The sequence below is a fragment of the Tinamus guttatus genome, unplaced genomic scaffold (genome assembly GCF_059628265.1).
Source record: "Tinamus guttatus ecotype Peru unplaced genomic scaffold, ASM5962826v1 Tinamus_guttatus_pri_ptg000237l, whole genome shotgun sequence".
Classification (NCBI taxonomy): domain Eukaryota; kingdom Metazoa; phylum Chordata; class Aves; order Tinamiformes; family Tinamidae; genus Tinamus; species Tinamus guttatus.
The window spans coordinates 329,134-344,550 of NW_028288771.1; the positions used below are offsets into that span (position 1 = coordinate 329,134).

Consider the following 15,417-nt stretch of genomic DNA (forward strand, 5'->3'; position numbering starts at 1 on the left):
AAACGAAAGTATGAACAAATCTATGAACAGGCACCGAAAACCTCACACAAAACCCAGGAAGTCGCTTTCATAATCATATCAAACACTGATTTCTTAAAATGAAGAACTATACACAGAAAGAAACAATAGGCCTCTTGAGTAATTAATATTCTTTATCATAACTAATATCATGCATTGTGAGCAGGACATTTTACCTTATGACAATGATGGATGGCACGTAAATCTTGAAAAGATTTGTTCTGCAACAATGTGCCAGCTTATCTGTTGTTTTATGCAGAAATAGGTAAATAAATGTTGTCTAAATGTGGCTGAAAGGGGTTATAAACCCTTGATTTGCAGAAATAATTTAGCTTTTATTTCACAAAACATGGCTTAGAGATATTGAGGTTTTCAACATATTTGAATTATTCATAATACTTATTAAGAAAGAGAACAGCTATTTTTCTATAAAACAAGATATTCCTAAATCACTTGACATGGTAAGACGACAGACACAAGTCAGTAATGGAGTTCAATTCTTTGAAAACACAACTGTGGTCACTAAACTTGCACCTGTTCATCCTCTCTTTCACTGTGAAGTAATCTTACTGACATCAGTATTATTACTGCTAATTTACTTCAGTATACATAAGCAGTTAGTCTCACTTTATTTTTTCTTTATGTTACAATAAACAAAAATAAAAGCAAGTTGGCTTGAAATCCTGGATCCATGAAATCATGGCGATTTTGCTGTTGGTTTTATTGGTGTAGGATTGCATGCAACATGCTGTTAAAGCTGGTGAGGATTAATGGCAATCGCGACTGCTGAATTGCATGCACTTTGATAGCAATTTAAAATGCCTTTCCTGATATACTACATGTGCATTCCAATCCTGTACCATGGAAGTCATTTAGCATTTTGAAAATGAAGCGGCGAGGCTGGGTTCTCCCCTAGCTGAGGGGTTCCCAAGCCGCAGGAGAAGCACACGAGGAACACACGAGCTCTTTCAAAGCGGCCTGCAGCAAATGGGCTTACGAGCATTTCTCTTTCCTGAAAGGGCAATGGTGCTTCATGTGTGAAATGTCTCTTTTTCATCTGCAAAAACCAACGTGCTCAACACCAACCTGCTGCTGCTGTGGCTGTTTTCACTCGGATGGAGCCTCTCTCCTCCACACGCAACACCGTGATGTGCTGCAGTGGCTGCTGTCACAGGGCTCAACACTGCTCCTTCCACAAGCAACCCGGGTAAACAAGATTGAGGCTGGTGAGCAGCTGGGCATACAGTAGGGGAGCAAGATTTCCACCTCTGGATTCAGTTACTAAACGAGAAGAAAAAAAGGGAATCAATTCATTTTTTTCTACTTATCTATCTTGTGCATCCAGGCAATTATTGCAGCTCAGTGGTAGTGGTCTCCAATGTACCTCTGGTCTTCAACCAACAGTGAAATTTCAATTGCATCAGTTGAAGCAGGGCTGGGCCATCAGCAATAATACTGAACTCTGTATCTGAGTAGCATTTGCAAAACAAAGGATAAGCAAGTTACAACAAACGTTACTCTCCTACCAGCTCAGGACTAGCATAAAAAGTAGGGAAGCAAAAGAAAGGGAAAAAAAAAGATCATGTAAGGTGTAAGATAGTTGAGATATGAGTGCTTCGAAAGTTCCTTGACTGGCCCCAGTGTAGTTCCCCTTTTAGGAGGTCTGAGACCAAGATTTTAACCCCAGTTTGACCCCAGTCCACGCTAGCATCCCTGCACCGCGCTGAGAACCCCACAGCCTGGGCAGCGCTGACGCTGCTTGGAAGGCTGCACGGACGGAGCCGCGCACAGGGAGGCCGGCAGCGGCGCTCCGGCGCGCAGCGTTCCGGACGTGCCGCCGTAGCTTCGCGGAGGACACCAAGGAGGCGCCGGCATTTCTAGCGCTTGCCCAGGGTCACGCTGTGAGTCTGAAAATTTCAGGGCTCCTGTACTTGCTGCCCTGTCCTTGGAGGAGGCCGGGCTCTCTCCAGCGCTAAACTAAGTGTAAAACTGCACGACTGCAGGGAACTTTTTTCACCTTCGAAGAGCAATTCTATCTCCTGAGAGGCCTGCCAGGTCACGCAGGAGTGAGAAGCTGCTGGGGGGCAGGAGCGAGAGCGCCTCGCAGGACACTCGTGTCTGCAGCGCGAGCCGTAGCCCAGGCCCAGCGTGGCACGCGACCCACACACTCGGTGCTCGAGACACCAAGTGTCGGGGAGGCCAAAACTGAGCCTCGAGGAGGCCAAACCCCCACGCATGGGGCTCACACACGCACATGGGGGCTCATGGGCATGGGAGGCTCATGGGCACGGGGGCTCGCGCACGCACAGGGGGTCACACACGCACACTGGAGCTTGCACACGCACAGAGGGCTCGCACACACGCACAGGGGCTCGCACACACGCACAGGGGCTCGCACACACGAGGGGGGGTCTCGCACACAAGCATGGGGGCTCGTGCACACGGGGCCTCGCACACACAGGGGAGGCTCGCACACATGCACGGGGGCTTGCACAAACACATTGGGAGGCTCATGCACGGGAGGACTCGCACACCCGCGCACGGGGGGGCTCGCACCCGCGCACGGGGGCTCCTCGCGGCGCTGTTGCCGACCCCGCCACGGCCCGCCCGGGCGCTGCCGCGCGGCGCCGCCGGCCCGAGGCCGCGGCGAGGGGCGCTGCCGGGCAACGGCCGCGGGCGGCGGCGCGGGCCGGGCGGCGCCTCCCATTGGCCGCGGGCGGCTCCGCGCGCGCCGCGCCAGCCGCGAGCGGCGGCGGGAGGGCGGGCAGGGCAGCGCGCGGCCGGGCAGCGCGCGGCGGCTGCGGCGGGGCAGGTGCGGGGATGGCCGGGCGCGCGGGAGGCAGGCGGGGAGCGGGGCGGCGGCGCGGCCGGGGCGGCTCCTTTCTTCTGCCGCTGCCGCGCGTGGCGGGGGGCGGTGGCCGGCGGCCGTTGGGCGGGCGTTGGCCGTTGGGCGGGCGTTGGCCGTTGGGCGGGCGTTCACGGCGGCGCTCTCCGCAGGGCGCGCAGCCGCGCGGGCGGCCCCGGCGGCTCCGGCCGGGCGGTGATGAGGGCGCCGAGCAGCGGCTGAAGGCGGCGGCGACCATGACGGTGTTCAGGCAGGAGAACCTGGAGGAGCACTACGAGACCGGCGACGAGCTGGGCAGGTAGGCGGACCGGGCGCCGCCGCCGGGCGAGCGGCCCGGCAGAGAAAGGTTGCTTGTTTGCTTAATCGTTAATTAATTTATTTATTTCTAAGCTACCTCAGGTTGCTTTATTTAAAGTTAGGCTCCTGGGATTTATGGACGCTGGCAGTTCTCAGTTTGCACGTTTCAGCTGGAGGGGGTAACGCCACTTGCCTGCATGCACATATGCGCGCGTGCAAGGTGCCTTCAGACCTTAGACACGGTTTTAGAGAATTGTGGTGCTTCCTGTTGCTAGTCAAGCGAGTGCCTCGACATGTAGCGAGTTTATAGGAGGAAATTTCCGCTGTGGTTTGAAGCTGCAGCAGCAGCCAAGGGCTCTGTGTGCGTCGCATGTCGCTTTTGTTCCAGTGCGAGAAGCCATGCAGTTGCTTTTTACTGATGCCGCTGTAACGAAGATCACTTCCTGGGCATCTCGGTTTAAGCCGAAAGTCAGACCAAGCGATTTAGAGCAGAGCGCTGCAGACCATCATCAGCTTGATGATCTCTGCTTGTTGAGTGCTGTGCGGTCATCCCCGCTGCCACAGCGCTGTTGAGAGGGAGACTGCCAGCTATTATTCATGTCTGTTTATTCTCCAGCGTCCGTGGATTTTAATTCAGTGATAAATTAACAATCTTCAGTGTGTTTTGTGAGGATTCTCTTTAATTTCTCTCCCCCTACCCCCACCCTCCTTTTCTAATTAGGATGGTATTTTAATATGTCAGTATCGCAGGAACTTTCTAATGTTCATGGCAGTTGCTTCAGAGCTTACAGTCAGTGTTTAATTACTACAGGGCAGGGTACATGAAGCAGGTGATCTCATGTTATCCTGCATGTATCCTTCCAGTGAAGTATCCAATACTAGTAGGCATTGCAAACAAGACTCTTGTAAAAACTGATTTGGAAAAAACAAGAACAAAAAACCTACTTCATTGGGAAGTACACTGAGCTGTCTTTAAAATAAACTTCATCACATTTTCTTTCTTTTTTTTTTTTTAACCTGTTCAGGTATCTGATGGATGCATGATTTTATTTTTTATAAAGTATTATGAATAGATGTCTTCATATCCCTAGAGTAGCAGGCTATGTTGGACAGCGTGTTCATGTTTACTTTTCTGATACCTTGGTGAAAGGTGTGTTGTCAAGCTGTAAGTTAAGCTTGTGTGGTCTAAAAATTTTGTTTGAATGCATGATTTTTTTTTTCCCCGATCTGTGTCATATTTGACCAGAACATGTAGAATGTTTTGGAATTCAGCTTTATGATACAATCACAGCAGATGTTGAAATGTGAATTTAATTTATGGATTGTTTCTGGATCTATGGTTTTATTATTTTTTTCTAACTTTTGGTTTTCTTAAGGTTTTGCAAGAAGAAAACAATATCTGTGTGCCAATTAAGTGTTCAGGTTTATACAGATATTCTTGTATTTATTTTTAAAAAAATTTGTCAACAGATTGTTTTCTCTCCCATGTGTATTTATTAAGTAGAATAATTGCCCGAAGACTAATTACAAAGGAAATATTTTTAAAAGTAGGGATTTTTCCAAACAGACTTTGGAATTTGCAAGCTAGCTCCAAAAAAAAAAAAAATCATGGTGGCAAGTTTCATTATTCAGCTTTTGTATCTCTTCGATTTAAAAATGTTATCTAATAAAAAGCAACAGAGGTGTTCAAATTGACTGAAAAATAGATAATGGAATTTGATAAATATTTGGTATGTTTCCATGGTCAACAACAAACAAAGAATAACACAACCGAAGTTATATTTTTCACGACAATGCTATATATTCTTGGTGTGCTGTCTGAACCCATGATATTTTGAGGATTTGCGAGAAATTAAGCTCCGTTCTTTTTTTTTCTTTAATGATAAACTAAGCATATCATCTACTTTTTAAAAAATAAATAAATGACAAGACATTGTCAAATGTTCGACAGGGCTTTTGTTATAAAAACTAATGTGCATATTTAAAAGGACCAGAACTTTACCTTCAGCATCACTTTGAGAAGGCCAGATTATTTCATTAGTAAGTCTTGCCATAAAAACAAGACTGGATAAATCCTAGGCTGTTTGTTTTGTGGTTTGATTTAGTGAAATTTTCAGCTTGTTTTTAAACGTAAATTTCTAGACTTGATTGAAAATCTCTTTTGTAAATCTTTCTATTCTTTCTCTGCCCTTCTGTCTTCCCCTCTTAGGTTTCTCACCTTTGTGTGTGCATATAAATGAGGTTGCAAATGACAACCCTGAGGCTCCAACCTCAGGAATCAAATGAATATTAAAAATGCTTTTGACTTTAAAATTTCATGTGATTATATGGCAACGTGAATCATGATTTTTACTACTTGGGCTAAGCAGTTGAATTTTGCTAATTCAACTTACTCCCTTTTTTTAGGGGAAAAAAGCCACTGTCCCCTTACTTAAAAGCAGTTGTGTAGCAGGCAAGGTCAGGAAATGAAAGATAAGTGTTCATCGGCTGAGGATTGTTTGCATAAATGGATCCTAAAGTTTCCAGGAGTACTTGCAGTTTGAGCTATTCAGTAAAGATGCAAATATTTGAAAGTGTTAACCTCCTTTGTTATTTTCCCTTGTAAAATATTTAGTTATATTTATTATTTTATGATACTTCTGTCAGTAGTTAGAACAAGAAGTAACTTTGCTATTCCAGCCACGGTCACTGAAAGCAGATGAAATGGATTGTGTTAATTAATTTGAAGCATTAAAATTAATATAGCGTACATAAAATGCGGAGTTGTTTGAAATAAATAGAGGGACAGTGATATGGTCAGGCCAAAAAAATATACACTTAATTTTATGGCAGTTTGCACTGTCTTTGCAGAAGAGTATTCCTCATTCCTCAATTATCAATATTTTAGTCTGTTGTTTTCTTTTGAAAATGGTCCCTAGGAAAAATAATAAAGGAATTTGGACAAGAGAGTATTTACAGGATTGCTCTTGTTTTGTCTTGTCTCTATGTGATTTGTTCTGACACCTTTGTGTCCATTCAAGTTGCTCTTGTTTTGGCTGACTTAAGTTTGCGTACCAAACAGTGTCATGAGACTTGTGGATCAAATAGTGTGTTTAGTAAAGAACGTAGACGAAGAACCTGCTTTAAATCACAGTGTATGCTGCATTATATATATATTTTTGCCATTTTGCAAATCAAAAAGAATGTGTATTGTTGCATTGTTCAGATTGCCTGCAGATGTGGTAAATAATCATCTAACCGTGAAATTTCAAAGGCTGATAGAGATTCATTTCCTGCTAGGGTAGAGATTATCATGCAACAAATTTGCTCAAGCTATTTTGTTCGTTTTAATTCTGTCTGCAGTGGCAGGCCGTGTGACCATGCATTTCAAATACCTTGTTGCAGTGCCTTTCCTTCAGCTTGCCCAAAAGCAGGAATTAAAGTTCATTGGTATTCAAAACCTCACTACGGTGAGCATGCGAGTAAAGACCGTGAGACCATGAAACCGTATCTAACTAATCAAAGTGCTGGTGGTTTTTGTTTTCCTGGCTTGGTGGTGGTTGTTCCTGGCTTTGTGTGCGTGTGTGTGTGTGTGTGTGCTTTCTTGTTTTTTACTGAGGTATGCGTCTCTAGGAGTTAGAGTATGATAGCACAAATGTTCCATTGCTTAGCTAGTTACAGGCAATGTCTCTGAAATAAAGCTACAGTAGAGAGGTACCTTGTGTGTATTTATGTGAATTAATATAATTGTGTGATTTAGTTTGTGGTCTTGCAAACATCTCTGTACTTCACTTTTTTTTTGAATTGTTTTTATTTCTTTTTATACAGCTTCCTGAAAGAAATGCAAGTTGTTAAAATAATGTTTTCGAATAGATTGAAGAATGGTATTGCATTGCACTTTGGGATATATATGTAGATATGTGTAATTTTTAAAAAAATGCAAGTGGAGAACTTAAAATGTCATTTTGATAGTACTATGCTTCTGAATGAGACATCTGCATGTTCATAGAATTTGGTAATTAGATCAAATATTTTTGAAAGGTGACAGAAATAAAAGTGGCAGATAACTCAGAAAATATCTATTAGGATCAGCTGATAATTTTCTTTTGCTTGTATAGCGAAAAGTATAGTATGGAGAAAGAATGGAGGAATAGAACAATATGGTATGTTATGATATATTAATTATGGTATATTATAATAGCTGTTATTAATGCTAGATTGCTGTTGATTCAAAAATAGAGATACGTAATAGTTTTTAAATTTAAAGTTCATTTGGAACTGTGGGTATCAGCAGATGCACTTGGCAACTTGTTCAGCCTCCAAAGTGATGATGAATTTCAGAAATTCTGGCCATTGGTCTGTATTTGCTTGATAATTCTTGAAGCAGGGAAGTTAACACAATTAATGTACTGCTTTTCACTCTTATCTGAGGTATCTAATCACCTCATCAGCTGTGAGAGAAAAATGTAGAGGATAACATGATGATGTTGTTGGTAAGAGAGAACGGACAGTTAGGCAAACATGATGTGTATGTACAACCCGAAAAGCACTTTTGAGTGTTCATTTAGAAGAGAAAATGTTTCTGAAGAGTGTGAAAACTGATTTCTGTAGTAAGTAGCAGTTATGCAGGCAGAGGACTTGTGTTTGAGTGATTATGTACATACCAGTCTTCAGAAATGCTGCTTTTTAGAGCTACAAAGGATGTCCCTCTCCTTTTTACTATAACAGTGAATTGAATTTTAGTATTGGAAGGAAAGCAAAAACACTTAACAAAGAAATGCTTGAAAGAGAACTAGAATTTGACCTTCATGCTGCTTTTCAGACCTGAAAACCTGAACTAGTCATAGTAAAAAGCTGACGTACTAAAACTGTGTAAGTATTGTCAAGTTCCATTATGAGATGTATAGCACTTAAAAATCTGTTAAGGTGGTGTGTCCTGTTTTAAAAAAACACATTTATTTTGATTTCATTAGTTTAAAACCTATGCCAGCTGTCTAATACTGTTATAACGGAAAATATTTTCCTTTTAATTATCAGATAAGAAAGTCATACAGGAGGAAAAAAAAAAAAAGAGCAATCTGAATGGTGATCTAGTAAGGTTCAAAGAGAGTATTACATGTTATGTCCAAAATTTTAACAACGCTAAATCGAAATTTCCAACTTCCATCTTGTCGTATAATCTTAATGTAGTTTCATGTCAAGTAACTCCATTAAAAGGCATATGTTAACCTTTGTTTTCTACAGAATAAAAATGGTTAAATACTGAAGATGCAGAGTATACAAATCTTTACAGTGTCCTTTTTCCTATAAGATTTGTATAGACAGACCAGTAAACAATGCAAATATGGAATTCTCTACTTTCTTAACTACATGTATAGAAATTCTGGTAATACATGGTAGTGAATTAGAGAAAACTGAGTGGAGTCTAGAAGTTTCTCAGGGACAAGGACCTGGGAAATAACCATGCAAATGCTTGCTGCAGAGTCACTATACAAGCAAGGAAAGTGATTGATTGGTTGGTGTAGTTTGTGGGTTTTTTTCTTTAGAAAATCCAAAACTGTTAGATTATACCATAGAACAATTTGAACACTGTGAACCATTTCTGGGTTTTATCAGTCTTGCTGGCTCTTGGAAGAAAAGCTTGGTTTGCATGCAGTGATTGTCATAGTGATACTGACTTGAGTCTGCGCCCTGATAGTTGCCTGAGCGCTAGAAAATAATTCACCTGAAAATCATAGTGAGAACAATTATTCATTTAGGTCTCATTTCACTTTGCCTCCAAACGGTGGCTCAAAATGCCTCTTTTTTATAAATGCACAATAAATGAGCCATTAACTACACAGACTGCGTTAGAATGTCTCCATTCAATACTAATGGCAACAATTATTGCCTTATAAAATGCATTGTGTTGTTGCTGCATAAGAGGTGCTGAAGGGTTGTTATTGAAATAATTACCTAATTCTGATTAGTTTATTTCTCTCTCTTGAGTAAAAAAAATGCGTGCTTAATAGGTCTTTTAAAACAAAGTACAATTTAAACTATAGTTTGCTGCTTGTTCTGTGCCTTTACTTTACATACTCATAGCTTTGCAAATTTACACTCATCAGGAAGTAGATAAAATATTTTTCTTTGATTTTTCTTTTCTAGTTAGACTGTGCAAAGTACATTCTGTACTGGAATTGATGTGCTTGAACTTTCATTAGCTCCTTTTTTTTTTCTTTTTTTTGTTCCCACTCCTTTTTTTTTTTATCATTATCTGCTTTTACAGATGTTCCAATATGTCATTTCCTCTACCAGAACTGTGTGGATGGAACAGAGGTTGGCTGTTAGGTTAGGAAGAGGGAGGCTGAGGCTGCATTTTCATAACTGCATACCAAGCTAAGTCCGTGCTGACAAGGACTGAAAATAATAGTGCCACTTTCCTCTGCTGTGTGATTCTGTTCCCTCTTTTGTGCTATCACTTGCACACACTCAATGGGGCTGTTAGACAAAAACCACCTTATATATAACTTAAAGCAACAGTTGCTGTTTAGATCAACTGAAAGGGCTGGTAAAATCTCAGCCTGGGTAGAGATATCATTGCAGCTGTAAATCTACTTCCAGTTAAATACATGGGAGGGAAAGAGATAAAGAATAACATCGATACAAGGCCTGAATAATATAAACTGACAACAAGGAAGTTGAACTGGAAGTTAGAATGCCAGAATGTTGAGGTTCTGGAGAAACCTTGCAAAATAGATGCTAAAACTGGTAACATTTATTCAAAGGCTTATCATTTTTGGAGGGAGGAAATTACTTATTTCCTATGAGAACTGCAACTGGATTTAATGGACAAGTGTCTTTATGCTTTTAACTGGTTTGGTTAGGCCAGCAAAACAACACAACTTCTGGCACAACGTATGTTATGAAGGAAAAGTGTTAGTTAAAGCAGTGGTTTTTAAGTTTCTGTTTCCTGTGTGATACTGGTTTGTGTAGCACGTATATCTCAGATTAGATGACTCTTTCTGAAGCATTTATTTTGACTCCCTTACGGAGAGGTAGTTAAGATGAGGAAGGATTTTCCAACAATTTTGAAAAGTGTTCATGAGCTGATAATGGAGAGCTATGGACAAGGAAAATTTACCTCTAAAGATCCTAAAGCCAAAACTACTTCCATGTATGTCTTCATTATGCAATAAATACTGCAGTAAGAGGTCTTTGTCTTGTTTTGAGTAGAACGGGGTATAGGAGACAGAGCCACGTGATTAATAATATAGTGTTTTTTTTTTTCCTTGTATTCTAAAATTTTATCACTTGGAGGTGAGACAGCAGGAGTAGAGCTCGCATATTTTGGTCTGCTGTTGGATACCATGCACCCGAGTCAAGCATGGTTCACATGGTTTAGGATTGCTTTGAAACTGAGTAATATACATGATGGTCTACTGCCATGCTCATTTGTCTCAGGGTATTCCCTCCCACTTGTTTCCTCCTGATTGCTTATGTGAATAGGACAAATAGACGGCTCATACTTAGAACACTGCAGAGGAGGAAGCATTACTACACCACTGCCCAGAGCATGTGCACACATTCAGCCCTGCCAGCAGGGAACTTGCAGGGCAAGGGGTACTGCTTCTTAAAAGTGCAAGCCTTCTGTTTTTATGAAAGCCACTGTCATCTGCCTGCAGGGGAAGCCTGATTGTTTGTTAAGAAACCTTAGAACATCTTGTCCTTACTTGACTGAAAGAAAGATAGCTCTTATTGGATGATCACAAGCACAGGCGAAGATAGTCAATGCTTGGAAGCATTTATAGTCATTTAAAAATATTCTTACAAATTGATTGACAGACATAGTCTCACTGAATTCATTGCTAAACTATTCACAGATTGAGCTCTTGAAAAGGAAAACTTAATTGCTTAGAGCAGCGCCACTTGGTCTGTGCACTTTTTGCATAAACAGAATGCTAAGTTAGCCTTTAGGTGGTGTAAGACAGATATTCGTTTTTCACTTTATTTTTATCTGTAAGTAATTAATGACATGTTTCTGTTTTTCACTAGCTATTAAAGGATATATGTAGCTTTATATAAAGCCCTCTGATATGTCGACTGGCTTCTGTCCCCTTCCGTAATTTTCTCTCAAATACCAATAATTAGTAATCGTAAGATCTGAGATACTGGATAGGATGCACCTGTAGAAATGTTTGGCTAGAATACCTTACTCATGTACCCATAAAACTTGGGATCAGAAGGACATTTTCCCCAAATCACATTGTCTGCTGAAGTTGTGGTGTTTTGAAATCATTACTCTTAGAGAAAGGTGTTTAGTTTCCGGAATCTTTTGTGACCTTAATCTAACTTATGATTTTAGAGAGCTGTAGTAGTGTCTGTTGTCTTCCTAACTTTCTGTATTTTCTGAATTTTCTAGTCTTCTTGTTGCAGGGTAGTCTGCACCTCAAGAGGACTGTACTTCGTTGCTGAGGGGTCCCTTTTATTTCTGTATTCCTAAATAGAAGAAGAAAGCCCAGAATTTAGAACATAAAATGGTATGATTCTTCCTGGTCTACACTGTTTGGTACCATAATATTTTGTTTAGGATTATGGTATAGCTAGGTATGGCAAAGCTAAATTTTACATTACTTGATAGTATTGTATTTTGTATTGACTCTTTATAACTAAATTATTTTCCTAATTTAGTAAAGATTTGGAAGTTTTTTCCCTCTTCTCTCTCCGTATCCACACAGACAAGTAATATCAGTAGTTATTTGTCCTGTGGTTAGCAAATTTTTGGCCAAGAAGTCAGTGCTTTCAAGAGCCTGAAAAACAAAAAGTGTTTGCTTATTAATGTCTAAGACAAAAAAGTACGTGTGACTACTGGATGGCAATAAATGTTGGGGAGTTTTCACAACCTTCTTTCTTCATTCTGCTTCTGATTCTCTCTTTTTGGGGCATTTGATTCTTTTTTCCTTTCATGAAGATTAAGGATGGATCATGAAGGATCATGAAGACTGCACCCCTGTCTCTTGTCTACTGCAATCTCTGCTATTTTACAGGAACAGACTTGAAAAATTTTGATGTGTCTTTGGATTTACCATTTTCCTGTCAGTATTTACTTATCTCTGTGAGTTAGGCCATCTGTGTGAATTGCTGTTCACTCACTGAGGAAGGAAAGCACATCAGGGAACCACAGCTTAGTTCCTTATGTCTGGTCTTTTCTCATTGCCTTTAATTCGAAAGCCCTGTGGGGTTTTATTTAATGCACCTTTCTGCCTAGAAAAGGGATTCTCTTTTCTGGTTTTGGTGCTAGTTATTAACTGTGGAATAAAACTTTCTAAATGATCTCTTATAAAACTGGTGCATCTCACTTCTCCCTTTTGTTCCTTTTGAATGAAGCCTTGACATTACTATCTCTGCTAGCGGTGAATAAATGAGCATTGATCCATGATCCCCAAGGGATCACTCCTTGGTCCAGTCCTGTTCAATTTATTCATCAATGACCTGGATGAAGGCACAGAGTGCTCCCTCAGCAAGTTTGCTGATGACACGAAACTGGGAGGAGTAGCCGATACCCCAGAGGGCTGCGCTGCCATCCAGAGGGACCTGGACAGACTGGACAACTGGGCGGTGAAAAACCTCATGCAATTCAACAAGACCAAGTGCAAGGTCCTGCACCTGGGGAGGAATAACTGCAGACACCAGTACAGGCTGGGGACCAAATTCTGGAGAGCAGCTCTGCAGACAAAGACCTGGGTGTCATGGTGGATGACAAGTTGACCATGAGGCAGCAGTGTGCCCTCGTGGCCAAGAAGGCCAATGGGATCCTGGGGTGCATTAAGAAGAGCATCTCCAGCAGGTCGAGGGAGGTGATCCTGCCCCTCTACTCAGCCCTGGTGAGGCCGCATCTGGAGTATTGTGTCCAGTTCTGGGCTCCACAGTACAAGAAGGATGTGGAGCTGCTGGAGAGAGTCCAGCGCAGGGCTATGAGGATGATCAGGGGCCTGGAACATCTGCCCTATGAGGAGAGGCTGAGGGAGCTGGGCCTGTTCAGCCTGGAGAAGAGAAGGCTGAGAGGGGATCTGATCAGTGTCTGTAAGTACTTCAAGGGAGGCAGTGAGGAGGATGGTGCTGGCCTCTTTTCAGTGGTGGCCACCGACAGAACTAGAGGAAACAGCCAGAAACTGAAGCACCAAAAGTTCCACAGGAACTTAAGGAAAAATTTCTTAACAGTGAGGGTGACAGAGCACTGGAACAGGCTGCCCAGAGAGGCTGTGGAGTCTCCTTCTCTGGAGATCTTCCAAACCCGCTTGGACGCAGTCCTGTGCCACGTGCTCTGGGTGACCCTGCGTGTGCAGGGGGGTTGGACTAGATGACCTCTAGAGGTCCCTTCCAACCTTAAGCATTCTGTGATTCTATGATTCTGTGATCAGTGCTGCTATATCTACCCATTGGCCTGCCATTTACTCATAGGTTAGCTAAATCAGTCTATTGGGAGAGTCCCTGAATGGAATAGTCCTGTTACTTTCTGAGCTACAGTCTCCTGCTGCTTCTCTTGGGCGGGTGTTAGTGCCTTCCTGAGCTTCGTTGGGAGGCAAGAGGAAATACCCAGTTGACTTTCCTGAGCAAGGGTCACCCTGGGAATCTGAGACAAATATCAGTGCTAGCTGCTTGTATGAAGAAGAACGCAGGAATGTGCAGCCAGAGATGGAGAGGTCTCCTGTGGACACATAGCAGATAATCAGTTAACCTACACCATAATGCCTGCACCCACGTGAGTTCTGTAAATGCCTTGCCATTATAGTCAGCTAAAACCAAATAGAAGAATTGATCTGAACTGAGAAACAAAACTTGATTGTTTATTACCCTTGTATAACAAGATCCATGACTGTATGGTCTGAGTATTTCTTCCAGTCGCAACAGCTCTAGGGTAGCCAGACAAACCTTCCTTTAAATGGAGAACTTGAAAGGGCAACTTGGGATATGTTTTTAAAACATTCTAAGTTCTTAAGTGGTCATCTTGCCTGTTACTGAGAAGATGCAAAAGAGGACTTAGAGTGGGGAAGCAGACAATTACTTGGCTATAAATAGCATCTTGTAAAGCTGTAATGTATAGGCACAGTCACTAAGACACTTGATGTGAGTTTGTGTATATGGCTCTGTGAAACAAACCATGCTTTGTTTGGAGGTTTTTTTTTCTAAGACCATGTTTTGGTGTTTTGTTAAAAAGCTCACTTCAGCAAAGAAGAGACAGTAATTTTCTTAAACAATGTGTTTATAGATGCTATTGTGTAGATTTTTGTGTGTGTTGTTATCATCAATCAATAAGCAGAAGGGAGATTTTCACAAGTGAAAAATCACCTTGTCAATGACTGTGCCATGTTTTCTTCTGGGGATATATTTGTGCTGGTGCTCTGGTAAGTTGCCTCAGTATTTTACAGTAATCTTTTTGTATCCCTTAGGAAGTAATAAAACTTGGAGAAATCTATTCATACTTCTAACTCCATCATTTGGGAAAATGAGTCATAAGCAGTTTTGAGCTTTTCAGTGCCATCTTACCTCTGTTTCCAATGGTTAGGTTTTGCCCTTCTCCTAGCAACCATTTGATGAATAATTCAAACCTCTATTAAGAAGAGGGGGAAGGTGGAGTTTTTTTTTTGGTTTTTGTTTTTTTGTCCCCTTCAGAGATACTGAAAAAGCAGTGTATCAAACAGATGATACCATTGTACAAACACCATGGATTTGCATTCTTCTCTTTTTACCCATTCAACATTGATGCCTTCTAAAGTCAAAATATGCATAAAGATTTTGTCTGCAGGCACATTGAAGTTTTGGTCACATGCTAGGAAACAGGGAAATTTTGAGAAGATGAAATAAAGGGAAGCTGTTCATTGCTTTGAAAGAGTGGGTGAGCTAACTGAGAATTGTTGTTACCACTGGTTTCTACCTATTCTTCATCCCCAAGCTGTAGGACAAATGCACCAGGCATGGTTCAGAACAGATTGCCATTAAAGGAAAGCTTAGCAAGAACATAATGCCTTTTTTTTGTGTGTGTGTGTGTGTGTGTGTGTGTGTGAAATACCAGCAACAACAGGCTTTGCTTAGGGTCACCAAAACCAAGTGTTCTTCTCATGTTTTTTAATGTTTACCACAGGCTCTTGATTTAAGAGCACCCAAACAACTTATGACTGAGCTCTTGTGATCAGTTCTGAGTCAGATGTACTTCCTGTACATCCTTTAACATTTAGAAAGGCACATTATTCATGATCTTGTTAATTGATGAATTAATGTTAATCTCTGAACTGGTTTAC

General features: G+C 41.6%; 1 protein-coding gene across 1 annotated transcript in view; it reads left to right on the forward strand.

Annotated features, from left to right (window-relative positions):
- Positions 1 to 3,070: 3,070 nt before the first annotated feature.
- DAPK1 (death associated protein kinase 1) overlaps positions 3,071 to 15,417 on the forward strand; it is an 83,091-nt gene continuing 70,744 nt past the window's right edge. Inside the window, exon 1 of the mRNA XM_010218398.2 lies at positions 3,071 to 3,161. Coding sequence (XP_010216700.2) covers positions 3,100 to 3,161 — 62 coding nt within the window. The 5' untranslated portion in view covers positions 3,071 to 3,099. The remainder of the gene's footprint in view (positions 3,162 to 15,417) is intronic.